This window comes from Podarcis vaucheri (assembly GCF_965113315.1).
Source record: "Podarcis vaucheri genome assembly, chromosome: 9".
NCBI lineage: Eukaryota > Metazoa > Chordata > Lepidosauria > Squamata > Lacertidae > Podarcis > Podarcis vaucheri.
In genome coordinates, this window is record NC_138767.1 from 14,212,646 (window position 1) to 14,239,895 (window position 27,250).

At 48.6% G+C, this 27,250-nt stretch overlaps 1 protein-coding gene across 1 annotated transcript in view; it reads right to left on the reverse strand.

Moving 5' to 3' along the window:
• Positions 1-1,054: 1,054 nt before the first annotated feature.
• HPSE (heparanase) overlaps positions 1,055-27,250 on the reverse strand; it is a 36,060-nt gene continuing 9,864 nt past the window's right edge. Inside the window, exons 4-12 of the mRNA XM_082236497.1 lie at positions 25,209-25,379; positions 23,880-24,051; positions 23,412-23,459; positions 22,147-22,240; positions 21,914-22,020; positions 18,726-18,840; positions 9,639-9,757; positions 8,049-8,195; positions 1,055-3,775 (exon numbers count right to left, since the gene is read on the reverse strand). Coding sequence (XP_082092623.1) covers positions 3,616-3,775; positions 8,049-8,195; positions 9,639-9,757; positions 18,726-18,840; positions 21,914-22,020; positions 22,147-22,240; positions 23,412-23,459; positions 23,880-24,051; positions 25,209-25,379 — 1,133 coding nt within the window. The 3' untranslated portion in view covers positions 1,055-3,615. The remainder of the gene's footprint in view (positions 3,776-8,048; positions 8,196-9,638; positions 9,758-18,725; positions 18,841-21,913; positions 22,021-22,146; positions 22,241-23,411; positions 23,460-23,879; positions 24,052-25,208; positions 25,380-27,250) is intronic.

The following is a 27,250-nucleotide window of genomic DNA, read 5'->3' on the forward strand; positions in this document are numbered from 1 at the left end:
AGTGGTTTAAACCACAGCACCATCCGCGTCCCCTCCAGGGTACCTTAGGGAGTGCCTAAACCCTTATATCACAGCTTGATCACCAGCAGGAGTGTTGTTGGTTGGCCCTTGGGTTGGCGAGGCTCATTTGACATCAATGCAAAACAGCCTTAGGGTCATTGGCCCAGTGCTGTGGAATGATATGCTCTTCAAATAGACATTCAGGAGCTGCCTTCTGGTTCAACCTTTAAATACTTGTGGAAAACATTATTCCACCTTTCATTGTGAAGAGTGCCCCTCCAGGCAGCAGAAATGCAGGTGGCGCTATGGTCTAAACCACTGAGCCTCTTGGGCTTGCCAATCAGAAGGTTGGCGGTTCAAATCCCTGGGATCTCCCATTGCTGTGTCCCAGCTCCTGCCAACCTAGCAGTTCAAAAGCACACCAGTGCAAGTAGATAAATAGGTTCCACTGCAGCGGGAAGCTGAACAGTGTTTCCATGCGTTCTGGCTTCTGTCACGGTGTCCCATTGCGCCAGAAGCAGTTTAGTCATGCTGGCCACATGACCTGGAAAGGTGTCTGTGGACAAATGCCAGCTCCCTTGGCCTGAAAGCGAATGAGCGTCACACCCCATAGTCGCCTTTGACTGGACTTAACCGTCTCGGGGTGCTATTCCTTTACCTACCATGCAGTAACCCTGAGGAAGCTAGCTTTTGACACTGTTGTAGTGCACATGGGGGTCAAAATATTGGTTGTTTTTATTTTTAAAAAAGTTGGGACAATGACACCATCTGCTGGCTTGTTTCCTCTTAGCTGCAATCCCCACAGTAACTTCTTTTTGGGAGGTATGCCATCTGCTGTAAAAGGGAAAGTGATAGGATCCTGTCTTTGTGCTATGGGGGGGTATTAGTGTGCTCATGGGGTGGGAGTTCCTTTATGAAAGTGTTCAGGATCAAGCTATATGGTTTTTAAATGTGGCACCTACATTCCTGTAGGAAACTCCTGAGCTTATTCAACAGCCCCTTTAGCACCAAGGAGGCTATGTGACAACTAAAAAGCCAAACATTCACAACAGCAAACACTTAATATAAATTAGTTTATTTCAAAAACGTGCAGGTACCGAAACACATGAACACACATCAAAGCGAAGTACAATAAAGTTGCCTAGAATTGCATTTTGGCAAGATGCATGCCAAAATCTAGGAACATTATCCTGAGTTTGACCATTGTGCCATCAGGTTCACTGAAGCCAAGGTGTGGCCTCTAGATGTCGGTGGACTCCAGCTCCCATCAATCCCAGCCAGTGTGGCCAAGGATTAGGGATGATGGAACCTGGAGACCAGCAACACCTGGAGGGACACAGGTTTCCCCACATCTCTCCAGAGCTTCAGACAGGAGTTTCCAGCAGCTCCATGTGGGGGTGAGAGAGAATGAACTGGGCGCTGTTTGTATGCAAAGCATGGGTTCATAATCATGAGCTATAACCCTTTTGCCTTTGTTGCCTAATAGCAATCTCAATTCTCTTGACTGCAATCGCTTGCCAGGGATGGAACCACAGCTCCCATGATTCTTGCCTGTTGGCCATGCCGTCTAGGGCCAATGGGAGCTGCAGTCTGCAGTATCTGGAGGGCACCCCGTTGACTATCCCTGGCTTATATGCAGTCAGAATGACCCTACCCCCACACAAAAGGGAGTTACCTGCAGATGTGGAGAAATGCCAACATTTGCAGAAGTACAAAAAGGGTTTTTCAGGCCCTCCAAAATGCCCAGGGACAACTGAGCATGCTCAAAGGGCATGAAATGTTTTGTGTGTGTGTGTGTGTGTGTTGGGAGGGCTGGTGGGGCAAGGAAGAAATAAAAAGTTAGGAACTGGGAACAGAATGTCTGCAACCCAAGCAGGAATGTGTCACACTGTAAACATTTTGTTGTAGGTCGTATGTCTATAATGAAGGGGGGAAATGGTTTTACTCTGTGCATATTGGGGGGGGGGGAACTGGGTACCTTCCATAAAACAGCTTCCTTAGCAATAGTAGCTTTGAAGCCAGAAATACCCACAAAGCACTGTGTAAAGGGAACCTGCTGTCAATGGGATTTGTGGCTATGATGGTTGCTGTTTCTCCCATGCTGATCTTGCTAGTTTGTTTGACCCAGAAGATGTCAGCTAAGGGACTGGCCTGGATGAGGTATAGTTTGCTGGTGGGCAGCATGCAAGTGTGCCAGACACATTTGCAAAAGTGCTACAACTGATTTATAAGAAATCACGAAGAGGAATCCTTCCTGATCGCTACCCTGTCATAGAATACAAGACTCCCTGAGAATGCTTGAGCTTGTCTGCTCTTTTTGGTGCTAGCCTAACAGAAGCCCCGTAAAAATTTCCAGGCTGGCTGGCCAACACCTCTTATATTCTGCTTCTCCTTGGCTGTGCCTGTAACCTGCTTGCTTATTCTTCTGGTGACTTCTGTTTCAGTGTATCTGAAGAAGTGTGCATGCACACAAAAGCTCATACCAATAACAAACTTAGTTGGTCTTTAAGGTGCTACTGGAAGGATTTTTTTTATTTTGCTTGTTCTTCTGTTATCCTCAAGATTGCTTTTCCCTGATGTCACTCAAATGGTCTGTTTCCCTGTTTATCCTCAGAAGCTCAAAGGGTTGTTGTTGGCATCCGTCTGCCTCTGGAGATAATGGAAGAGTCTCACCTTTGGGAAGAAAGTAAAACTGTTGGAGAATTACAGCACTTGGTAGGGCTGTGAAGACTGATATGGTCTTTTATTGCAGGTGGAGCAGATGAAGGCATCCGGTTGTCTTGCTGCAGGTGCACCATAGCGTCTCTCTACTGGGAGCCAGTGTGGCGTAGTGGTTAAGAGCGGTGGACTCGTAATCTGGTGAACCGGGTTCGCTTCCCCACTCCTCCACATGCAGCTGCTGGGTGACCTTGGGCTAGTCACACTTCTTTGAAGTCTCTCAGCCCCACTCACCTCACAGAGTGTTTGTTGTGGGGGAGGAAGGGAAAGGAGATTGTTAGCCGCTTTGAGACTCCTTCAGGTAGGGATAAAGCAGGATATCAAATCCAAACTCTTCTTCTACACGCCTCCCAGAGGTCATTCCTTCTCTGACCACTGCTATGGATGCACAACCTGACTGTCTGTCTCCAGGCACTGTGATTGCCTGCAAAGTATTCCCACACGGTGGGGTTGATGTTGCCAGCCTTCGTGCCATGTTTGCAGACATCTTTGTGACACAGAGTTGGGCTGCCAACAGACCTAGTGTCTGAAGCCAGCTCCCTGTGCAGCACAATCTTGCCATCTTCCATTCTGTGTACATGACCAAGCCAGTGTAGACGTCGCTGAGAACCTATGCCACTAATTTCGCGACCTGCTGTTTGACATCCATTCTCTTTGCATCTCTAACTGGAATCCCTCCTTAAGCAGAGCTTTCGTTCTTGGGAAACAGTGGCTGAAACAAAGTTCTTAGGTAAATGTTACAAGTGGAAAGTTAAAATAAAAATGGGGGCCAGGATGGAGGGATGTTCCCCTTCACTCTTGACTTGCTTTGTTTCTGCCACCAAACTATCTGGAGCAGCCGAATGTCTTGACACCATGTTGGCCACCAACTCGATTTTGGGAACGTGAGCTAAGTTGCTAAATGCAAGCCCGCACCTTGGCGTTCCTTATTACATAGAATCCATATGAAAAAGCTGGAAGTGCAAGGCGGCTTCCTGGACTGAGAGGTTTTTCCCTGAGAGTGGGCAATATTTCATCATCCAACATTTTTAAGACATGACCATTCAGCTGCACGGATCTGCGAGAGGAAAGGATGTATATTTTAGACACAAAATTTGTCCTCCTCAAACAATAAACCTGGTTAAGGTTTTGTTGCATTTGTTTTCAAGAGACCATTTTAAAACAAAGACAATTCTGTAATACAACATGGTATCTCTAATTGATGAAGTTTTAAAATGTATTTTTTAATTATTTCATGAGAACGGCTTTAAATAACAGGGAACTCTACCATCTATGTATATTTCAGAGCATTAGGTTGCCTTTGTGTGTGTGCTACACAAAGAGCTTCAATCCCTTTTGAACCCTCATATGCTCTTTGTCACAAACACGCTTTTCCAACAACACAAGAGACGACTCTACACATGGGCATCACCAGATGGGCAACATCGAAATCAGATTGATTATATTCTCTGCAGCCAAAGATGGAGAAGCTCTATACAGTCAGCAAAAACAAGAGCTGGAGCTGACTGTGGCTCAGATCACCAGCTTCTTATAGCAAAATTCAAGCTTAAACTGAAGAAAGTAGGAAAAACCACTGGGCCGGTAAGATACAATCTAAGTCAAATCCCTTATGAATACACAGTGGAAGTGAGGAACAGGTTTAAGGATTTAGATTTGGTGGACAGAGTGCCTGAAGAACTATGGGTGGAGGCTCGCAGCATTATACAGGAGGCAGCAACGAAAACCATCCCAATGAAAAAGAAATGCAAGAAAGCAAAGTGGCTGTCCAACGAGGCCTTACAAATAGCGGGGGGAAGAAGGCAAGCAAAATGTGAGGGAGATAGTGAAAGATACAGGAAATTGAATGCAGATTTCCAAAAAATAGCAAGGAGAGACAAGAAAGCCTTCTTAAACGAGCAATGCAAAGAAATAGAGGAAAACAACAGAATGGGAAGAACAAGAGATCTGTTCAAGAAAATCGGAGATATGAAAGGAACATTTCGTACAAAGATTACCGTAATAAAGGACAAAAGTGGTAAAGATCTAACAGAAGCAGAAGACATCAAGAAGAGGTGGCAAGGATACACAGAGGAACTATACCGGAAAGACATGGATATCTCGTACACCCCAGGTAGTGTGGTTGCTGACCTTGAGCCAGACATCCTGGAGAGTGAAGTCAAATGGGCCTTAGAAAGCACTGCAAATAACAAGGCCAGTGGAAGTGATGGTATTCCAGCTGAACTATTTAAAAATTTAAAAGATGATGCTGTTAAGGTACTACACTCAATATGCCAGCAAGTTTGGAAAACTCAGCAGTGGCCAGAGGATTGGAGGAGATCAGTCTACATCCCAATCCCAAAGAAGGACAGTGCTAAAGAATGCTCCAACTACCGCACAATTGCACTCATTTCACACGCTAGCAAGGTTATGCTTAAAATTCTGCAAGGAAGGCTCAAGCAGTATGTGGACCGAGAACTCCCAGAAGTGCAAGCTGGATTTAGAAGAGGCAGAGGAACCAGAGACCAAATTGCAAACATGCGCTGGATTATGGAGAAAGCTAGAGAGTTCCAGAAAGACGTCTACTTCTGCTTTATTGACTATGCAAAAGCCTTTGACTGTGTCGACCGCAGCAAACTATGGCAAGTTCTTAAAGAAATGGGAGTGCCTGATCACCTCATCTGCCTCCTGCGAAATCTCTATGTGGGACAAGAAGCTACAGTTAGAACTGGATATGGAACAACTATTTGGTTCAAAATTGGGAAAGGAGTACGACAAGGCTGTATATTGTCTCCCTGCTTATTTAACTTATATGCAGAATTCATCATGCGAAAGGCTGGGCTGGATGAATCCCAAGCCGGAATTAAGATAGCCGGAAGAAATATCAACAACCTCAGATATGCAGATGACACAACCTTGATGGCAGAAAGTGAGGAGGAATTAAAGAACCTTTTATTGAGGGTGAAAGAGGAGAGCGCAAAGTATGGTCTGAAGCTCAACATCAAAAAAATGAAGATCATGGCCACTGGTCCCATCACCTCCTGGCAAATAGAAGGGGAAGAAATGGAGGCAGTAAGAGATTTTACTTTCTTGGGCTCCATGATCACTGCAGATGGTGACAGCAGTCACGAAATTAAAAGATGCCTGCTTCTTGGGAGAAAAGCAATGACAAACCTAGACAGCATCCTAAAAAGTAGAGACATCACCTTGCCAACAAAGGTCCGTATAGTAAAAGCTATGGTTTTCCCAGTAGTGATGTATGGAAGTGAGAGCTGGACCATAAAGAAGGCTGATCGCCAAAGAATTGATGCTTTTGAATTATGGTGCTGGAGGAGACTCTTGAGAGTCCCATGGACTGCAAGAAGATCAAACCTCTCCATTCTGAAGGAAATCAGCCCTGAGTGCTCACTGGAAGGACAGATCGTGAAGTTGAGGCTCCAATACTTTGGCCACCTCATGAGAAGAGAAGACTCCCTGGAAAAGACCCTGATGTTGGGAAAGATGGAGGGCACAAGGAGAAGGGACGACAGAGGATGAGATGGTTGGATGGTATTCTTGAAGCTACCTGCATGAGTCTGTCCAAATTGCGGGAGGCAGTGGAAGACAGGAGTGCCTGGCGTGTTCTGGTCCATGGGGTCACGAAGAGTCGGACACGACTAAACGACTAAACAACAACAACAACATGCTCTTTGTCTGTGTGCTTGTTTTTAATGCACAAGAGAAGTATTTATAACGTGAATAAGCTTTCCGGCCAACGTAAGTTCATAGTGCACATGTAACACCATGTAAAGCAAGCCTTCTGCATGGAAACATCCTCACTGTTCAAGCTGAATGCACTTTTCAAGAAAAGGAAAAATCCATGTGTTTCCAGAAAGGTGGATCTGAATGCTAAAAATAAAGTTTGGCAGACACTGTCTGGCTGTCATTCCTGGCCAGCTGAAAGTTGGATCTGATCAGGGAACTGGAGCGCACAAGGTTGCAGGATACAGCTTCACTTACGAGTTCATAGAGGGACACATCATTATCATAAATTGAGGAAATCTCCATATGGATCAGGAAGAAATGCGGGCAGAATTCTTGGGAACTGGCTTCCCAGTTTTTGAGATGAGACACAATTTCTGAGAAGTCACTTCCTTCCTAGCTGCAATGCTTTTAAGGCGGAAAGGATTTCCTTAGTACTTGGGATCCGAAACCTAAAAGTGTAATCCTGATCCTGTAGTTTCTAAGAACAAAATAATAATAAGTTTATTGCATTAACAATGAACAGGAATGACAATCTTTTGTCAAATCTTGAACACTGTTTCAAGAAACAGAAGTCATTTTCAAGCTGAAGATTAAGGGCTGTGAATGTCCTAGAATCACAGAATTGTAGAGTTGGAAGGGACCCTGAGGGTCATCTATTCCAACCCTCTGCGATGCAGGAATCTTTTCCTGAATGTGGGGCTCGAACCCATAGCCCTGAGACTAAAAGTCAGAAATGTGGACTGTGAACACATGACTGGGTGAAGCGCTTTGTTAATGTGTGGTTACAGAATGCAGTGCGAAGTAATTGCTATGCAGAATGATGTTACATAACACTTAGTGGTGGGAAGAGCCATGAGCATCGCCTTGAGCTTCTTGGAATGATTGTTTCAGGAAACTCTGGATATGTACACACTATAGCTTTAAAGCACATCCTCTCCCTCAAAAAATTCTGGCTACTGCGGTGCGTTAAGGACTGCTGAAAACTATAACTTTGTGAGGGGCAAACTACAGTTCCCAGAATTCTTTGATGGTGTGTGTGTGCTTCAAAGGTATTATGCCAGGGACAGGCAACCAAAGGCCCAGGGGCCGGATCCGGCCCAATCGCCTTCTAAATCCAGTCTGCGGACGGTCCGGGAATCAGCGTGTTTTTACATAAGTAGAATGTGTCCTTTTATTTAAAATGCATCTCTGGGTTATTTGTGGGGCCTGCCTGATGTTTTGACATGAGTAGAATGTGTGCTTTTATTTAAAATGCATCTCTGGGTTATTTATGGGACATAGGAATTCATTCCCCCCCCCCTTCAAAATATAGTCTGGCCTACCACATGGTCTGAGGAACGATGGACCGGCCCATGGCTGAAAAAGGTTGCTGATCCCTGTATTATGCGGACACAGCCTAACAAACGTTTCCCAATCGTGGTACCTCATTTGTCCAGTGTCTACAAATCAAGAGTCAGGTACAGGGGGTTAAAAGAAATTGCTAACACCTTTTAGGTCCCGAACAACATTTGAAAGAGAATGAAAAGGGTCTCCTCTGAAAATCCCAAGTTTTTAAAGCTCATATTGAACAAATAATATTTAGAAAGGCAAGGAAAGTTGGAATTTCTTACTTGGAAAGTATGCTGTCTTCTCCGTGAGGCAGTAAAAGATATTCATCTATTTGCCTGCTGGAGAAGGAAGAAGGTAACTGCAAGTGTTTTGTGCTGTTATAGAGGTTCAAGGCAAATAAGGTGATATCCCCTTCTCTGTACTTCGGGCTGGAAGGAAAACATGAAGCAACCTGTTAAAAGGATATACCAGATAATATATAGTAGACACTCCAACATTCCTCAGATGAAAATAAGGGCATTCTGTTTGACATGAGCGTTTCCTCCTGGTGAAGTGCAAAAGCTGTTGTTTGTTTGTTTAATTTGTGTAGCGTCCTATAACCTGCAGGTCTCAAATGTTATCAGAGGAAATGCACAACTGCAGTATTTTAAGCACAGAAATCTTTGTATTTATGTTTTGCATTTAGATAAGTCTGAAGGGGAAAGAAAACCCCAAATCAATAAATACAACCAGCCAGTGCCATTTTTCTAGAAAAAGAGGTGTAGGAACTCACTGTGAACACCTCCCTCGTTCTCTTTAATGGCAGCGGCGCCCAATTTTGGCCTCGCGCAGGGCACCGTATTGCAAAAGATTACAAAGTCCGCCCCTGCCAAGGGCCTGGGTTAGGAGGTGCCACACTCGGAGCAAAATGCATAGGGCAGGGCAAACTCCATTCTCCATCCATGGGGACACTCTGGGTGAGCAATATGTGGGGCCGTGCTGCACACACATGTTTCCTGCCTTAGTGACAGGCATTTTGCTAGCATCTGCTAAAAATTGCCCCGCGAGTTACCAGGATCCTAGCCTAGAAAAGCATTTGCAAAGCAAGGATTCCTACCTCCTTTTGGAATTTGGGGGGGGGGAGAGTTTATGTGTCTTCACTGCCATCCTTCATAGCTGTCAATTTACAGATTTGAAAATAAGGGACCAGTAGCCAAAATAAGGGATTTTCCCAGCACAGGTATGTTCAACTTCTGAGGTCCTCCGAGCCAAAGGCAGAAAGCCCAGCCAGCAGCCAAACAAAGCCTCAAGCGGTGGTTCTCACAGCGCAGCAACCCGGCAAAGGGGATGCAGCAAGGAAAACCACCGTCACCTCTACACTGGGAAGTGCTGAGCAAAGGCGAGTCCCCAGGCAATGCGGCCGATTTGATCGGCACAAGGCATGCAAGCTCCACCCCCCAGTCGTTCTTAGACTCCTTATTGGGTGAGCAACACAGCCAAGCAACACAGTTGGAGCCTCCCTCCTCCCTGGCTGGCAGGGAGGGAGGGAGAGGAGCTGCTTCCTTTGAAACCCGGGAAATTTACGGGATATCATCAATCCGGGACAGCAGCGGGACATGGCGCTGGGATAAGAGAGTTTCCCGCCAAATAAGGGACGGTTGACAGCTATGCATCCTTTCATTCTGCCCCACTTTTCTTTATCTACACTCGACATGTACAAAGCTTCAAATTCTTTGGTGCAATTGCACTAGCGTGCTTTGCTGCACCAGAGTTAGTGTACCAGGGCCCTTGCACCTTTTCCAAGCCGTCTCTCCCCTTAAGTGAAAGTACAATACTGGGTTACTTTCCCAAAAGGTCTTCAGAGTCTACTAGGCATTTGCCTGAATGCTTACTGGTGCTCATTTGTACAGTGAAGATACACTCGAAGCCTCCTTGGGTCTTCACCCGACAGGCTGACGTGCAGGACTTTGGCGCCCACTAGTTTCTTGTATACCAGAGAAAGCCAGTAATCCTGTTTACATGGGAAAAGAAGACAGCTTTCATGCATAGCAAAAACATGTTAAAGAAACGTAACCAGCAAAGAGTTGGTGGATAAGCAGGAGCAAGATGGAATCAAAAGCACAGAAGGCAATTCGCCCCTATTAGGTACCCAGCCTTTTCCTTTTCCTATCATTTATTTTAAACTGCTTAGAATTTTGAATTTAAATTGCCATGACCTGACTGCCTCGAGAGCTTATGGTGAAAGGCAGTTAAGAAATTGAAAAAATAATACTGGTAATAATCAGTGGGATTATTTTATTTTATTTTTTTGAAGCAAAATATGTTAGCATGCACCATGCCCACCCAACCCTGCTGCCGCTGCTTGCCACCAACCCACCCACTCCCTCCTTGCACCTTTGCCGCTTCCTCTGCCAAGGTATACGAATTGCTATCGACTTAAGATAGTATCACCAAGGCAACTATCTGTAAACAAACAATAAACGTCCATAAAAATGGCAAAAGTCCCATACTTTTCTGTGCATCAGATGAGGGTTTATTTTTTTAAAAAAATATGTTAAAAATTTGGGGTTGTCTTATACAGTGGTACCTCTGGATGCGAATGGAGCCCCGTTTGCATCCTGAGTAGAACGTAACACACGACTGCATGTCATGTTTCCCCGCTTCTGCGCATGCACGTGATGTCATTTTGAGCGCATGCGCGAGCGGCGAAACCCGAAAGTAACGCATTCCGTTACTTCTGGGTTGCCGCGGAGCGTAACCTGAAAACGTTCAACCTGAAGCATATTTAACCCGAGGTGTGACTATACATGCATAGTGCATGTGGGGACGTGGGATTGGTTGTTGCCGCGAGTCGGAGATTGTCAGCGGCTATTGGGCGTGTTATTGGTGGCTGCAGCAAGGGCTGGTGCTGATTAGCTGTTGCTGTGGCAATTTGGCGGGCGATTGGTGGCTTCTGCTGGTGCCCCCCCCAAAAAAAACCCTCACCAACTCTGGGCAATCCTCCCCAAAAAAGCTCAGCAACTCTGGGCAATTTCCCCCCTTTTTCTTACTTTTGGAGTCCTCCAAAATAGGGGGGCGTCTTATACATGAGGGTGTGTTATACACAGAAATATACAGTAATTTCTTTCCCAAATAGGTTTTATCTTAAACAACAGTAGATAAAGAGTTCACTTGTAATAAATATATCAGTGGCTCAGTGCTCATTTCTTCCCTTTCCAAAATAGATTTTATGTTGGAACAACTGCAAATGCAGTAATGAAGAGTCTACTTGTGATAAACAGTGGTGCCTCTGGTTACGTACTTATTTCGTTCTGGAGGTCTGTTCTTAACCTGAAACTCTTCTTAATCTGAAGCACCACTTTAGCTAATGGGGCCTCTGCTGCCGCCGCACCACTAGAGCACGATTTCTGTTCTCATCCTGAAGCAAAGTTCTTAATCCGAGGTACTATTTCTGGGTTAGCAGAGTCTGTAACCTGAAGCGTATGTGTCAGGGTTACTTCCAGATCCTAGCTCACAGAGGATCACGCTAGCCAGCGGTTGTTGATTAAAAGTCTTTATTGAGTTACAGTCTCCATTCTTGAGCTGCTGCGTGCAACCCTACGCCTTATGCTTAGGTCGGCGAAGCTCCTTCTGAGTCTCCGCCCCTTGCGCACCAACTTAATATCCTAGCCCTGCTCCACCTTTTCCGCCTGACAGTTCTCCTCTGGGTCCCTCTGCCCCCCTGGGTCTCTCCCTTCCGGGATTCTTCTGACGCTGACCCCCCTGACTCCCCTGTCTCCTTGCGCCGGGCTTTAGGACCTGGCTCTCTTTCCGGGCTGCCTACTGCGCCACCTTCCTGTGCATTTGAACTTGGCGCGCGCGCCCAACCTTCCACTTTCCGTCTAACCGTCACTTCGCTCCCCGATGAAGGTGTGGCCACTCCTGACTCGTGCCCTCCCTCCTGTTGTGAGCTGCCAGCGCTAGTTCCCAGGCGCTCTTCCTCTTCCCTACTCTCTGGCGGTGACGTAGGTCCCGATCTCCAACTGCTCCCCTCTGAGTCCCCTCTGGCTCTTTCTTCCTGGGGTGTCCCCCTAGTCTCCCCCCTTGCCCTTGCCACTGGTGCTCCTCTTTGTGAATCTTCTGATTCACTGGACAGACTCGGAGATCTCGGGTCGTCGTCGTCACTCATCCTTTCTTCTGCCTCCTCCCCCTCGCTCTCTGTTTCCTCCCTTGCCCTCGCCTCTGCTCCTGAACCCCTGACATCCATCCCCCCCTCAAAGCCCCCCCTTCCCCCCTCCCCTCCCTCCGGTGCGGGAACTGGGTGCTGCAGTGTCAAAGGGACGAATGTCGGGTACAGTTCGCTTCCCGTGGCCGGCCTCCATCCGCAGACTCCCGGTTCTTCCTCCCTGCTCTCGTCAACGACGGTCACCTCTGCTTCCATCTCCGTGCCGCCGTGCTCGAGACCCTGGTTGTCCCCGAAAAAGTCCATGTCGGTCTCTCCCTCGCTTCCTTCTGTAGGCGTAGCTCGTCCTGGACCCTCCAGCCACTTCCTGCGCCACTGCTCCTCTGGTCGATCATCCCACCAATACGAGGGTTCTGAGGCAGATCCCGAGGGTGACCCCTCCGGGGAACGGGCGTCTCGTGTCGGTTCCTCATCCGAGTCGAACCCCCGGAACGTGCTGGCTGAAAGCGTGGGCGTGAAAAGCCAGTCGTCGAAAAAGTCCGCCGGCATTGGCCTATGGGGAAAGAGGGCATGAAACTCTTCCTTGAGCAGAGGTTCATCTAGAGCGTAGCCCGGCACCCAGCTGTTGGCATTGGCCGGGGTGCCCTCCTTAGCGAGAAGGTATTCTACCCCCTCTTCCCCCCATCTGGAGTCCAAAATCTCCGTGACTTCGTTGAGGCGCACCTCCTGTGCCACTCCCCGTTGCCTGGTTCCCTCTCGGAGCGGACTCGGCGCCGTGCCGGGTTCCTGAAACCTGTGCGGTGCCTTGTAGGGAGTGAGCACCGATCTGTGGAACACCGGATGCATTCTGGAACCCTCCGGAAGCGCCAGCCTGAAAGCCACCGGGTTGACCTGCTCTTCGACTTGGTAGGGCCCCAGTTGCTTATGCCCTAGTTTCTTCTTGGCCAACGACCTGGCCGGCACTGCGTGGGCTGCTAACCAGACCCAGTCTCCCACCTGGATCTCTTCGCCAACCCTTCTGTGTTTGTCTGCCTGCACCTTGTATGCGTGTTTGGCCAGCTCCAGGTGCCGCCGCAGCTGATCGTGAACCTCTTGCAACTCCGACGCGAACGCATCTGCTGTCTGCGGCTCCCCCTCCACCAGTCTTTCCAGTCCCGGGAAGGTTCTGGGGTGCCTCCCGTTGTTGGCGAAGAACGGCGTGACCCCCGTGGACACGTGCTTCGTGTTGTTGTAGGCGAACTCGGCGAGCGGCAGGTAATCCACCCACGTCGCAGGCTGTTGATTCGCATAGCATCTCAGGTACTGCTGCATGATGGCATTGACCCGCTCCGCTTGCCCGTTGGTCTGCGGGTGTCTCGCCGACGCCAGGTTGATCTTGACGTTTAGGAAGCCCATCAGCTTCTGCCAGAAGTTCGAGATGAACTGCCGCCCGCGGTCGGACAGAATAGACCGTGGCAGACCGTGAACCTTGAACACGTGGTCTATGAACAGTTTGGCGGTTTGTTCCGCCGTGGCCACCTTCGCACACGGGATGAAATGCGCCATCTTGGAGAACAAGTCCACCACCACCAGCACGGCCGTCTTGCCCCTCGAGCTGGGCAGATCCGTGACGAAGTCCAGGGCGACTCTCTCCCATGGCTCGACCGGAGTTTGCAGCGGTTCCAACAGTCCGGCCGGCGGTCTGTGCACTGGTTTGGCCCTCTGGCAGGTGTCGCACCTCGCCACGTAGTCCGCGACCTCCCCTCTCATTCCGGGCCACCAGAAATCCCTGGCGACTAATTCCACCGTCTTCTCCTTGCCAAAGTGCCCGGCAGTGGGCGCGTCGTGCAGCTGATGCAGTACCTTGGCGCGAAGTTCGTCTCCCGGCACGTAGATGGCCCCTTTGCGGATGAGCAATCCATCTCTCAGCTGGAACCCGTTGGTCGCTGCCGTGCCCCTTCGCATCTCCGCCATCTTTGCTTGCGCGAAAGAGTCATTCTGCAACGCTTGTCGCACCGCCTCCAGGTCCACTGTCGCCGCAGCGCACGCCCACACTGTTGGCGCGAAGATGTGCATGGCGGCCGCTGGCGTGGCGTCCTCCAGATACTGTGGCTTACGGGATAGCGCGTCCGCCATGATGTTGGTGTCCCCCGGTACATACTCTATTCGGAAGTCGAAATTCGCAAAGAACTCAGCCCAACGTATCTGCCTCTGGTTCAGGAACTGTGCCGTGCGCCAGTGCTCCAGATTCTTGTGGTCCGTGCAGACCTGCACCGTGTGCTTGGCTCCAATCAGGAAGTGCCTCCATGCTTTGAACGCTGCATGAATAGCCAGCAACTCCCTGTCCCAGATGGTGTAATTCTGTTCGGACTTGCTGAGCTTCCTGGAGTAAAACGCTCCGGGCCTCCAAACCCCCTGCGGGTCCTTCTGCAGCAGGACTGCTCCGACGGCCCTGTCCGAGGCGTCTGTTTCAACTCTCATCGGCCTGCTAGGATCGACATGAAGCAGCTGTTCCTCCGAGGCGAAAAGACGCTTGAGTGCCTGAAAGGACTGCTCCGCCTGCGCTGTCCAGATGAACTTCTTTTTCTTGGAACTGAGCGTGTCTGTAATGGCTGCAGTCTGCATAGCGAAGCCTTTGATGAACTTGCGATAGAAGTTCGCGAAGCCGACAAATCGTTGGACCTCCTTCCGGTTGCGTGGGCTTTTCCAATCCAACACCGCTCGAACCTTGGCGCTGTCCATGGCGAGCCCCTTGTCAGACAACCTGTATCCCAGGAAATCCACCTCCGTCACGTCGAATTGGCACTTCTCCAGCTTGGCGTAAAGCCTATGTTGCTGGAGCCTGCTCAGCACTTCCCTGACGTGTCTGTCATGCTCCTGCTGCGATTCCGAAAAGATCAGGATGTCATCCAAGAAACAGACGCACGTCTTGTAGAGGAGCCCCGCCAACACGTGATGCATGAAAGCTTGAAAAACGTGGGAGCCATTTTGCAATCCAAAAGGCATAACTCTATATTCGTAGGTGCCCAGGGGTGTGAACATGGCTGTCTTCCACTCATCTCCTTCCCGCATGCGAATCAGGTTGTACGCCCCTCGCAGGTCCAACTTGGTGAACACGCTGCCCTTGCGTACTTTCGCGAGGAGGTCGTCGATTCGGGGCATGGGGAAGTCCGACGGCTTGGTGACACTGTTCAAAATGCGGTAGTCCACCACGAGCCTTTTCTGGGGCGTGTCTCGCTTCTTCACAAAGAATACAGGACTGCCCCCCGCTGCCTGGGACTCTCGGATGAAACCGCGTTTCAAATTATGATCAATGAACTCCTTGAGTTCCTGCAGTTCGTCTTCAGACATGGAATACAGCTTCCCTTTGGGCAGCGCCGCCCCCGGCAGCAGGTCAATCTTGCAGTCATATGGTCTGTGGGGGGGTAGCTTGTCTGCCTCCTTCTCGCAGAAAACCTCCAAAAATTCTGCGTACTTGTGGGGAATCGCTTGCAGCGTGCCGAGCAGCAGCTGTGACTCCTCTTGCTCCCCTTCTTGCTGGGGCATGATGCAGTGTTCAGCACAAAAGGAAGAACCGAAGGTCAGCTGCCTCTGGTACCAAGCCAGCGTCGGGCTGTGCTTGTCCAGCCAACTCATGCCCAATACGATAGGCGTGTCTGAGAGTTGAGTGACGTTGAAGCTGATAATCTCCTTGTGATTTCCAAGCCGCAGCACCATAGGTGGCGTCTGCTTCACCACTTGCCCCCCTAACAGCTCCCTGCCATCCACCGTGACAACCTGCAGTGGCAGCGCGGCAGGCAGCAACTGTATAGCGTGCCGGTCGACAAAGTCCTGCCCTATGAAGTCTGCATTGCTTCCCGAGTCGACGGTGATTGGCACGTCCATGGTGATTCCATTGGGTAGCTGGAGCGATGCGGTGAGCCTCACTACTGGCTTGGGCGGGAGGGGGTCCATGGGCGGTAAAATCTCTGGGGACTGCTTCACTGACACGTCTGGCTGGGCCCCAGTGCCTCCTCTTCCAGCCAGACATCGTCGTTTCCCTGCTGTGGTTCTCCTTGCTGCGTTGCTGCAGTCACCATTGCTGAGGCTGCAGTGTGCTTGTGGAGCCTCCGGGGACACTCTTTCGCCAAATGGCCTGGATCCTCGCAGATGTAACACTTCCTGTTCCCTCTAGGAGGCTTCGCTTTCACTGCTGCCGGTGCTAGGGCTCTGGCTGCTGACTGAGCCCTTGCACTCCCAACCTCCATCGGTTCCACCCCTCCCCCTGTTGGGGGCGTGGATTGCGCACGCGCTGCTTCTCTGGGAAGGAAGGAGGAGCCCCTGGCTGGTTCGCGCCCGCTGCGCCCTTCGTCCCTGCTCCACGGACGTTCTTCCAGCCGCACTCCCACCGCCAGCGCCCTCTGAACGATCTCCTGCGTGGTCCGGGGTCTCTCCCCCCTCGCAATCTCATCTTTCACCGAGCTGTTCAAGCCCTCCCAAAAAAGGTCTCTGACGGGAGCCGAATCTCTGTCCCATTCCAGGGCACTGACCAAAGCGAAAAAGCGGGCATGATATTGCCGTACGCTGGCCCTCCCTTGTCTTAGTCCGTGCACCTCCCTTCGGGCAAGATCCACGTCAATGCTTGATAAAAAACAGCCATCCATCGCTTTAATAAAGGCGTCCGCATTTTGGAGCGCAGGATCCTTATCCCTCCACAAATTGCGCAGCCATGCTTTAGCGTCTCCATGCAAATGGGACATGATGAACCCCACTTTCTCTTGTTCATCTCTAAAGTCTTTGTGCAGTAGTTGTAGTGCACACATTACGTCTGCTCTAAAATTGGGGTACTGTTGCAAATTCCCATCGAAGTGCGAGACCAGACTGCCTGTGCGTCTCCCCAACCCAATCCCCTCTGATTTGGGTGTCTGTTGCCCCTGCTTCGTAAGCACGTCCAACCTGACCTGGAGATCCCTGTAGGCGGCCGCTGCGTCCTCCTCTCTCTTCCTGGACGCCACCGCCTCGGCAGTCAGTCGTGAAACCGCGTCTCTGAGTTCCGTTATTTGCTGTTCGGCCGTCATATTGTCTACCGTTCGTGAGCTTTCTTGTAGGCACCCGCTTTCCCTCCTCTCCGCGAGGTCGTGGATGTCCACAATTTGAAGAGAAGGAGCTTACTGTCAGGGTTACTTCCAGATCCTAGCTCACAGAGGATCACGCTAGCCAGCGGTTGTTGATTAAAAGTCTTTATTGAGTTACAGTCTCCATTCTTGAGCTGCTGCGTGCAACCCTACGCCTTATGCTTAGGTCGGCGAAGCTCCTTCTGAGTCTCCGCCCCTTGCGCACCAACTTAATATCCTAGCCCTGCTCCACCTTTTCCGCCTGACAGTTCTCCTCTGGGTCCCTCTGCCCCCCTGGGTCTCTCCCTTCCGGGATTCTTCTGACGCTGACCCCCCTGACTCCCCTGTCTCCTTGCGCCGGGCTTTAGGACCTGGCTCTCTTTCCGGGCTGCCTACTGCGCCACCTTCCTGTGCATTTGAACTTGGCGCGCGCGCCCAACCTTCCACTTTCCGTCTAACCGTCACTTCGCTCCCCGATGAAGGTGTGGCCACTCCTGACTCGTGCCCTCCCTCCTGTTGTGAGCTGCCAGCGCTAGTTCCCAGGCGCTCTTCCTCTTCCCTACTCTCTGGCGGTGACGTAGGTCCCGATCTCCAACTGCTCCCCTCTGAGTCCCCTCTGGCTCTTTCTTCCTGGGGTGTCCCCCTAGTCTCCCCCCTTGCCCTTGCCACTGGTGCTCCTCTTTGTGAATCTTCTGATTCACTGGACAGACTCGGAGATCTCGGGTCGTCGTCGTCACTCATCCTTTCTTCTGCCTCCTCCCCCTCGCTCTCTGTTTCCTCCCTTGCCCTCGCCTCTGCTCCTGAACCCCTGACAGTATGTAACCCAAGGTACTACTGTACCAGTGATTCAGTGCTTGGATGTTGTTCTGGTAATCCGACGTTTCGTCGCTGAAGAGCTTAGTCATCGAGCTTTGTAGTAAAGAATATACAAGTGAAGACTGTATGTAAACAACTTAAAGCACAGAAAGAGGGACGAGCGTAGAAAGAGGATGATGTCCTCCAGTTTGCTAAACCTCCTTGACGGATGCTTCTCCTGATGGAAAAATGCAGATGGGGACAGATATGCCCCTGCTTTAAGTCATTTACATACTGTCTACATACTGTTACAAACGTATTTACCGTGTTTGCTATTGTTTAAGATAAAACCTATTTGGGAAAGAAGCTACTTTTGCCATTTTTATGGACGCTTATCGTTTGTTTACAGATACTTGCCATGGTGATATTATCTTGTGTCGATTGCAGGACTCATTGTATCACCACCCTGTTCATTGTTTTAATCACTGTTCATTGTTGGTGCTGACCTTTAAAGGTCTAAATGGCCTCGGTCCAGTATACCTGAAGGAGCATCTCCACCCCCGTTGTTCTGCCAGGACACTGAGGTCCAGCATGAGGGCCTTCTGGCGGTTCCCTCATTGCGAGAAGCAAAGCTACAGGGAACCAGGCAGAGGGCCTTCTCGGTAGTGGCACCCACCCTGTGGAATGCCCTCCCACCAGATTTCAAAGAGAACAACAACTACCAGACTTTTAGAAGACATCTGAAGGCAGCCCTGTTTAGGAAAGCTTTTAATGTTTAATAGGTTATTGTATTTTAATATTCTGTTGGAAGCCGCCCAGAGTGGCTGGGGAAACCCAGCCAGATGGGCGGGGTATAAATAATAAATAATAATAATAATAATAATAATTATTATTATTATTATTATTATTATTATTATTATTATTATATTTATTATTAGAGGTATACGTACTGGCAAAGGTTCAAAGCTGGCGTTCACCAGATGATAGCTTCCTGCTCCAAACAAAACCTGTCTCATCACCACGTCAATGCCCAGTTTGGCAGACAGACCAAGTTTGTCCAGCCACCTGTGTAACAAAAGTAGAGGGGGGGGGAGGAGCAAGAAATAAAGAAAACTTCAATTCAAGCAACCTGAAAAGAATTGGGAGTGGCAATTGGGATGTTTTGTTCTACGTGCAAGGCAGAAACAAGAGCTGATGCAAACATAAGAAGTGGTGCTTTAAAAAAAATAAATACATTCAATAGTTATAAGGTCAGAAAAGGCAGGTGTTCTTTCTAGCAGCACTGTGACCATGACCTTTAATAAGTAGTTGAGAGGAGCAGAGAGAACGCTGTAGAAAAGCATTCTCAGTTCTTGGCAGGGACATGAGAGGTCCTTAAATTGAAGTGCCTGTCCTTCAATACAGAATTTCACAGCAGTATGCAGACCCACAGATCCCAAATTCCCTTAGTGTGGCTTTTTTCCATAAGAGAAACAAAACAGATGATGAGATATCTAAGCAGACCAGCTTCTGTTACTGTCACCTTATGAAACTTTCTCAGTTGCACAGCAGTTCAACATGCTGCCATCACAGGTCCTGGGTAAAGGTAAAGGTAAAGGGACCCCTGACCATTAGGTCCAGTCATGGCCGACTCTGGGGTTGTGGCGCTCATCTCGCTTTATTGGCCGAGGGAGCAGGCATACAGCTTCCAGGTCATGTAGTCAGCATGACTAAGCCGCTTCTGGCAAACCAGAGCAGTGCACGGAAACGCCGTTTACCTTCCCGACGGACTGGTACCTATTTATCTACTTGCACTTTGAGGTGCTTTCGAACTGCTAGGTTGGCAGGAGCAGGGACCGAGCAACGGGAGCTCACCCTGTCGCGGGGATTCGAACCACCAACCTTCTGATCAGCAAATCCTAGGCTCTGTGGTTTAACCCACAGCGCCACCCGCATCCCTGTCAGGTACTGGGTTGTTGTTGTTTAGTTGTTTAGTTGTGTCTGACTCTTCGTGACCCCATGAACCAGAGCACGCCAGGCACTCCTGTCTTCCACTGCCTCCCGCAGTTTGGTCAGACTCATGTTTATAGCTTCGAGGACACTGTCCAACCATCTCGTCCTCTGTCGTCCCCTTCTCCTTGTGCCCTCAATCTTTCCCAACATCAGGGTCTTTTCCAGGGAGTCTTCTCTTCTCATGAGGTGGCCAAAGTATTGGAGCCTCAGCTTCACGATCTGTCCTTCCAGTGAGCACTCAGGGCTGATTTCCTTCAGAATGGATGCATTTGATCTTATTGCAGTCCATGGGACTCTCAAGAGTCTCCTCCAGGACCATAATTCAAAAGCATCAAAGCTTGATTCCTCATACAGGAGGATAAATGGGCTCCTCAATAGGGGGGGGGGAGGATTTGGGTTTGGTCTTAAATAAAACGAGTCCTGGTATCTAATTCATCTCCTTTCTGATTTGCCATATGGCATGGTGAGTTCCTAGACACCACCAGATGTTGCCGGTCAATGCCAACATTAGGAAACCTCCAGAATGTCAGTGTTTCATGGGAGAGATTCAAGCAGATGCTAGGAAACTTGGGTGAAAATAAACTGACTTTTTGTGGTTAGGGAAGTGATTGGGAAATGCACGGAAACGGAGTAGGCAAGGGGAAGAACCATGTAAACAAATCTGGATGGATTCAGGATGAACGCTCGTGGTTGTACAGTCAACAACCGACTGGCACATAATTGTGCACATGCGCATGGCACTGGACCTGGAAAAGACCCGAAAACACCACTAAAGGGTGGAGCGGGGAAGGGGCAGAATGTTTTATGTGCTTCCCACTGATGTGTTGGGGGGTTGTGCAAGCAGATCAGGACATAAGAGGAGCCTTCTTCGCTTAGACCACTGGCTCATCTGGTCTAGCCTTGTGTTCTCGCAGTGGCCAACCGGATGCCTTTGGGAAGCCTAAAAGCAGAACTGGTACTCAGAAACATTACTGCAGAACATAGCCACCATAGCTACTAGACATGGATAGCTTTATGGGCATCAATGATCACAACAGCTTCTCCTGTTTGATCAAAGGAAGGGCTTCTAGGGCATTGGTAGAGAAATCCGCTCCACTTCCCAGTGGGGAGGAGTTGTGGTGGACCACGTGGCCACCCACTCCCCACTGGGGGGTCCCGGTCATGTCAGAGCCCGGCCAGCCAATCCCCTGGCCGGGTGTGTGTGGCTGGGACTGTTTAAATCAGAGGCGCGAGCCAGAGGGCTTCCTCTTTGGCTCACTTCCTCAATCACCCACCTTCCCTCCCTATTTTGCAGGTTTAGGCACTGGCCTTGCTATGGACCTTGGTTGGTCACCATTGAGGGGCCTTGTAGGAATTTTTCCACATGGCAAATTGGCACTGGCCATGTGGTTTTCGCCTACCTCGTGGCAATCGTCACAACTTTGTTAGGGTTGTGGTTAGGCATTGTTTGACCTTGTGATGGGGGAGGGGAGGTGTTGAATAGTGGGTAGACATGGCAGACGACACGGCGATTTCTCCAAAGCAGCTCTTTATTTTGTAAGCTGGAACAGAACTGAACAGCAAACAGCTCAGCCGGCCTGTTTTTATAGTCAGCCGGCTGTCAACATTGTAGCAACAACAACCCAGGGTTTCCCGCCTAAAATAACTGACGTGGACCTGAGTGAAAACTATCTACAGTATCCCCCTGCTGGCCCAGGGTGAGAACTTCAGTACATAACAGGAGGTGTGGCCATCACCTGCCCCTCCAAGCTTAAGGGTATTCCGTTAAAGGAATCTGGGGGTGTTGATCTTGTCCAAAGCCCGGGTCGGGGGCTAGGGCCATGACACGATCCCAACGGGAACACCAGGGGGAACTTGAGTTGGTCTGCATCGACAGGGCTCTCCCTTCCGGTGGTTTACCCTTACCGGACTTCCTGCGCATCAGGCAGGAGTCAGATATAGTCGGGTCCACTCAATGCCTAAGCCAATACAGCTCACATTCTGTAATCAATAAAGTTGTGGCCAAATTTGCCCAGTAACATAAACCTAATATCCGTGTCCTTGTGCGTGTTACAAGGGGGTGGCTATGGGGTCTTGACACGCAACAAGATCCCGGTATTCCACAGAAGGAAGCAGAGCTCGTGGGAACGTATATTATTTTACTTACATAAAGCCAGCGAGATACGTATTGGACAGCTGTGGAGCACCCCCGCCATAGGCTGAACTAGTTTCTCCCAGCCAAACCTTCTTGCCTGGGACAGTGTCGTCAACAAGCTAGAGAATGTGAAATCAAAGCATATAAAGGTGAGTCAATTCAGGGACTTGAGGCTGGGAGATTGGCAACTTTAAATTAGGAGGAATAGATGAGCTGTCCAGCCACCCACACAGACTCCCGATTACCTGGAGTTCTTCTTGTACGGCTGTAATGAAAGTGTCCAGCACATCAGGGCTCAGGAAATCCTCTCTGGTAGCAGTTCGGCCATTCAGATAATAGCTGCAAAATCGAGACATTTGACGTAAGTCCACCCATAATTTACACCGGTGCTGGAAAAGGCTCTTGTGTTGATACAAGACGTCCTGCACAATTTGGGTGCATAAGTCCTATTAGAGATCACCCGGAAGAGAGCTGTTAGGTGTCCATTTTGTTACAGAAGCCCAAATGACCTCAACAAGAAGTCGGGCATTTAATGTCACGGTGGAACACTCTCCTAGCAGAGAAGTGACAGGCACCCTTGCTTTCTGACTTTCAAGCATCTGACAAGATGACCCACAGGATCCCTTACAATTCTATGAGTCTATTCTATGATACATTCTTGAGTAGCCAGTCATTTCAATGATTGTTCTGTAGTGCTTTTAATGGTTTTTTATGTTTTAATACACTAGCCTGATATTTTGTGAGGGCAGCATATACAGTATTTTTCGCTCTATAGGACGCATTTTTCCCCTCCAAAAATGAAGCGGAAATGTGTGTGCGTCCTATGGAGCGAATGCAGGCTTTCGCTGAAGCCTAGAGAGCAAGAGGGGTCGGTGCGCACCGACCCCTCTCACTCTCCAGGCTTCAGGCAGCTATCCGCAAGCCTTTGGAGCCCGGCGGGAGTTCCCACAGGGCTCCGAAGGCTTGCGGATAGCAGCCTGCAGCCTGGGGAGCGCAGTGCCAACTGCCGCTGCGCTCCCCGGGGTTCAGGCAGCTATCCGCAAGCCTTCTGAGCGCAGCAGGAGTTCCCGCTGCACTCAGAAGGCTTGCGGATAGCTGCCTGTTCTGGGGGCTGGGGTTGGGGGAATAATTTTTTTTCTTTATTCCCCCCCCCCCTAAAAACTAGGTGCGCCCTATGGTCCAGTGCGCCCTATGGAGCGAAAAATACAGTACATACTTTTAGAAACAAACAAAAACAAAATGGTTTTCCTCCTGGTTTTCTTCATATTTTCTCCGCAGTTATCATCGATTTAATATTTCTCTGAACTAGGCGTATGCTAAGAAAAGCCCTGCTGGATCAGGAAAAGGATCCATTTTGTTCAGCATCTTGCTTTCAAAATGGCAGGACAGTCCCCCCCAAAAGGCCTGAGCACAACAGCACTGTTCCCTCCCGCAGTTTCTGGTAAATGTTTTGACACATGCTGCCGTAATGCCTGGGTAATGAGTTGCTGAATATGAACTCAGTACTTACTGATGCCATGTGACAGAATCAATTACTTTTCCTCCTGATTTCAGGAAGCTGCAAAACAACAAGGTTAAATTTACTACCTCCTCTGCTTTTCCTCAAATTCTAAGGGAGCTACAAAACTGTGGGAACTGTAATCCCGCAAAACAGACGTTGGAACATACAAATTTAGGAAGCTGCCTTAGAATGATTAGCTATACTCCGTATTATACTTTTTAGACATCCAGCTCAGTACTGGGTCTGTGGTTTTGCTGCTCTGCTCTACTGTAACCTTGTCCATTTTGTCTCAGAAACAACATTTTATCTAAACTGCAAAGAAAATTGTACCCTGCCCAGGCCTAGCGATCTCAATCAGCATTAAGGCAACAAATCACGGCTAAAGCCAACAATGGTTATTTGTTATGTTCTGAAGTGGGGCAGAATATTGCATTGTTGGTCTATCAAGTCAAATGATGCTGGTGATTTTATTTTTACCTCCTTAGCAACTTCTGAGTGTGCTTCCGAGGTTGACCTACATCAGGCCCATAGAGCTTGGCATTTCTGTAGCTGCTGTAGCTGTCCAACAGCTGGCGTAGTTGTATGAAGTCCTGTCCTAGCTGGGAGCCATCGATATAAATGCCAGACTTCTTCCTGAAGCTGTTGGGCTCTGTAGAAAGCGTAAACATCCTTAGATGGCTCTCAAAGCTGTGTGACTCATTCAGAATTTGCACAGCGGCAGTAATCAACCAGAAGTACAGAATGTTAAATATCAAACTTTACTATTCCAAAGGAACACTTGGAACTAAAGATACGTGAGACTCAGTTTTATCTAAGGGGTAAGGCGGTATCTCAGATTACCTGAGCATCTAAACTGTGATGGATTTCCCCCCTTTCTTTCACTGAATTGCTTTCCATTAAACCAGAGCTTTCCAAACTGTGTGTTGAGAGACATTAATGTGTCCTCCCAGGGCTAGAAATGGGTTAGTTTAACCTCCGGTTTACTAATAAAACTGAATTACAGTGTCGCAAAATGATGCTGAGACCGTATAATAGTGGTTCTGAAAGACCTACACTGGCTCCCAGTACATTTCCGAGCACAATTCAAAGTGTTGGTGCTGATCTTTAAACTCCTAAAAGGCCTTGGTCCAGTATACCTGAAAGAGTGTCTTCACCCCATCGTTCTGCCTGGACACTGAGGTCCAGCTCCGAGGGCCTTCTGGCAGTTCCCTCACTACGAGAAGTGAAGCTATACGGAACCGGGCAGAGGGCTTTCTCGGTAGTGGCACCCACACTGTGGAACACCCTCCCATCAGATGTCAAGGAAATAAACAACTATCTGACTTTTAGAAGACATCTGAAGGCAGCCCTGCTTAGGGAAGTTTTTAATGTTTGATGTTTTATCGCTTTTTTAATTAATATTCTGCTGGGAGCTGCCCAGAGTGGCTGGGGAAACCCAGCCAGATGGGTGGGGTATAAATAAATAGATAATGATGATGATTATGCATGTCTAAAAAGTGTATCACCAACATGAAATGTTTGGAAAGCTCTGCATTAAACATTTCAAAGCGATGTAACAATTTATTTTGTTGTTGCTGCTGTCTTCTGTCCTGAAGGCATCACTTCACAAAGCTGTGAGGGGTGCATAAAATCATTGTGTTAAAAAAATAAAAATAAAAAAATTAATCCTTGACATGGCATGTGATTTTGCAGGGCTGAATTTAGGGAAGAGGAGCTTGTGGGTTTTCTTCCCTCTCCCCCTTTGCCCCCCCCCCATATGTATTTGCATACTGCCAACACAAGAGCACACTCAAATCTGAAGCCTACCATTCCCAAGTTCCCAATCCATGTTGTAATTCTGGGATTCAGTATAATTCAAAATCAGCTGGGCGTTTGAGCTGTCCCACTGGTTGCCTCTCCTCAGCAAAGCGTTGAGTCCAAAGATCAGGTGCAGATTGGCGCAGCGTGCAAAGTCGTACAGAATATCCACTGTACTTCCTGTGAGCAGGTGGGAAAATAAGGACAAAGGGTCATGTTACGAGGAGGAAATCCCAGGAAAAAACTCCTCCCCACCGGAATCCTAGGTCAGAAAAATCATCTCACTGGAGAAGGTCCACCAGCGAAGATGAATCACAAAATCATAAAAATGTAGAGTTGGAAGGGACCTACAGTGGCTGCTTAAAATAATAAAAAAAATTGCACGAACCACAGTTATACATTTTTCTTATCCTCTAGTTTGGCCCAAGTTTGCACAGTCTGAAAGAGCATATAACAAATGTGTGGATATTGGGGTGGAAGCAGCAACTGCAAAGTTCATTATTTACAGTTGTGAAAAGAAGATTAATGCATAGGGTTACATGTTGTAAAGTTTAATTGCAGTCCAGAGTCCAGAAAAAAGCATTTGTAATTTTCTGCTTGTTATTCTTCTTTCTCTTAAAAAAGAATATCTTTTGTTGCACATTGGGGGAGACCCAATTATTAATTAAATTAATAAATGGTAGGATTTCTGATTATGTGGAGTATTGAAGGGGACCAATGGGAAAGCATAGGCTAAGCTTCCTTTTCAACCCAGGTCTTCTCCTGGGATTGAGGCGTTAACATGACAAAAGGTGTTGATTCCTGTAAGAGCAGGGTGGCCAACTGTGATCTACTTTCAGAATTAAAAACTACCCCTTACATTTACAGAGCAAAATATCCTCTTGAATTACGTATATATCCAGCACATGGAACCTTACAAAAGGACAATGTGAGTGGACTCTCCGTGCCCTTATCACAGCAAAAAGACTGATACTGATGAATTGGAAAAATAAAAATGCGGCTCCCTTCTACGATTGGATTGAAGACTTATACAAACTCACAACATATGAACAACTTGCGAACAAAAGGCAGACTTGCCATGGACAAATTCAATGATATTTGGAATCCGTTCTTACAAATACTGTAATAGGCTAAGATCTGGCGAAGCAAAATAACAACTTTGTAAAATATACAGTTTTGGGTTCCCACACCCCTCCCTTTATTTTCCCTTCTACACAGGTTCTGTTTCTCGTTTTATTTCTCTCTCTTTTATTTACGTCTCACCAGGTTTAGTACACATATATTTATGTACTTTTTGAATTGTCAATAAAGATGTTAAACAATAATTAAAAAGAAAGATTCAGGAGACACCTACCCCAAATGTGCTGGTGCTATACACAAAGCTCCACAAGAAGAGTGCCACAAGAAGGTTTCAAAGAGCAGCTATTTTGTGCTCAATAAACAGGTTCCCTGGAAGCCTCCAGATCCAGTTTTTTCCTTACACTCAACAGCTACTCATTGTCTTAGCCCTGTTCTTGCAGTTTTAGTACCATCGTCGACTTGCATACATAAATGGTGCCTCTTTTCCTCTCCATTAGGAGAGGGGCAAGAACCAGAGAACCCGTCATTGCTGCAGGAGGGTATTCAGCAAGGGAGGACATGGCAAGGAGGCCCTTTGGAGCAGCAGTTACCGGTATGCCAGGAGTCACATGTACTCCTCTTGCCTATTGGTTTGCTTATCCCTAAAGGTAAAGGTGGGGTGGGTGGTGCTGTGGTCTAAACCACTGAGCCTAGGGCTTGCCGATCAGAAGGTCGGCGGTTCGAATCCCCGCGACGGGGTGAGATCCCGTTGCTCGGTCCCTGCTCCTGCCAACCTAGCAGTTCAAAAGCACGTCAAAGTGCAAGTAGATAAATAGGTACCGCTCTGGCAGGAAAGTAAATGGCGTTTCCGTGCGCTGCTCTGGTTCGCCAGAAGCGGCTTAGTCATGCTGGCCACATGACCTGGAAGTTGTACGCCGGCTCCCTCGGCCAATAAAGCGAGATCAGTGCCGCAACCCCAGAGTCATCCACAA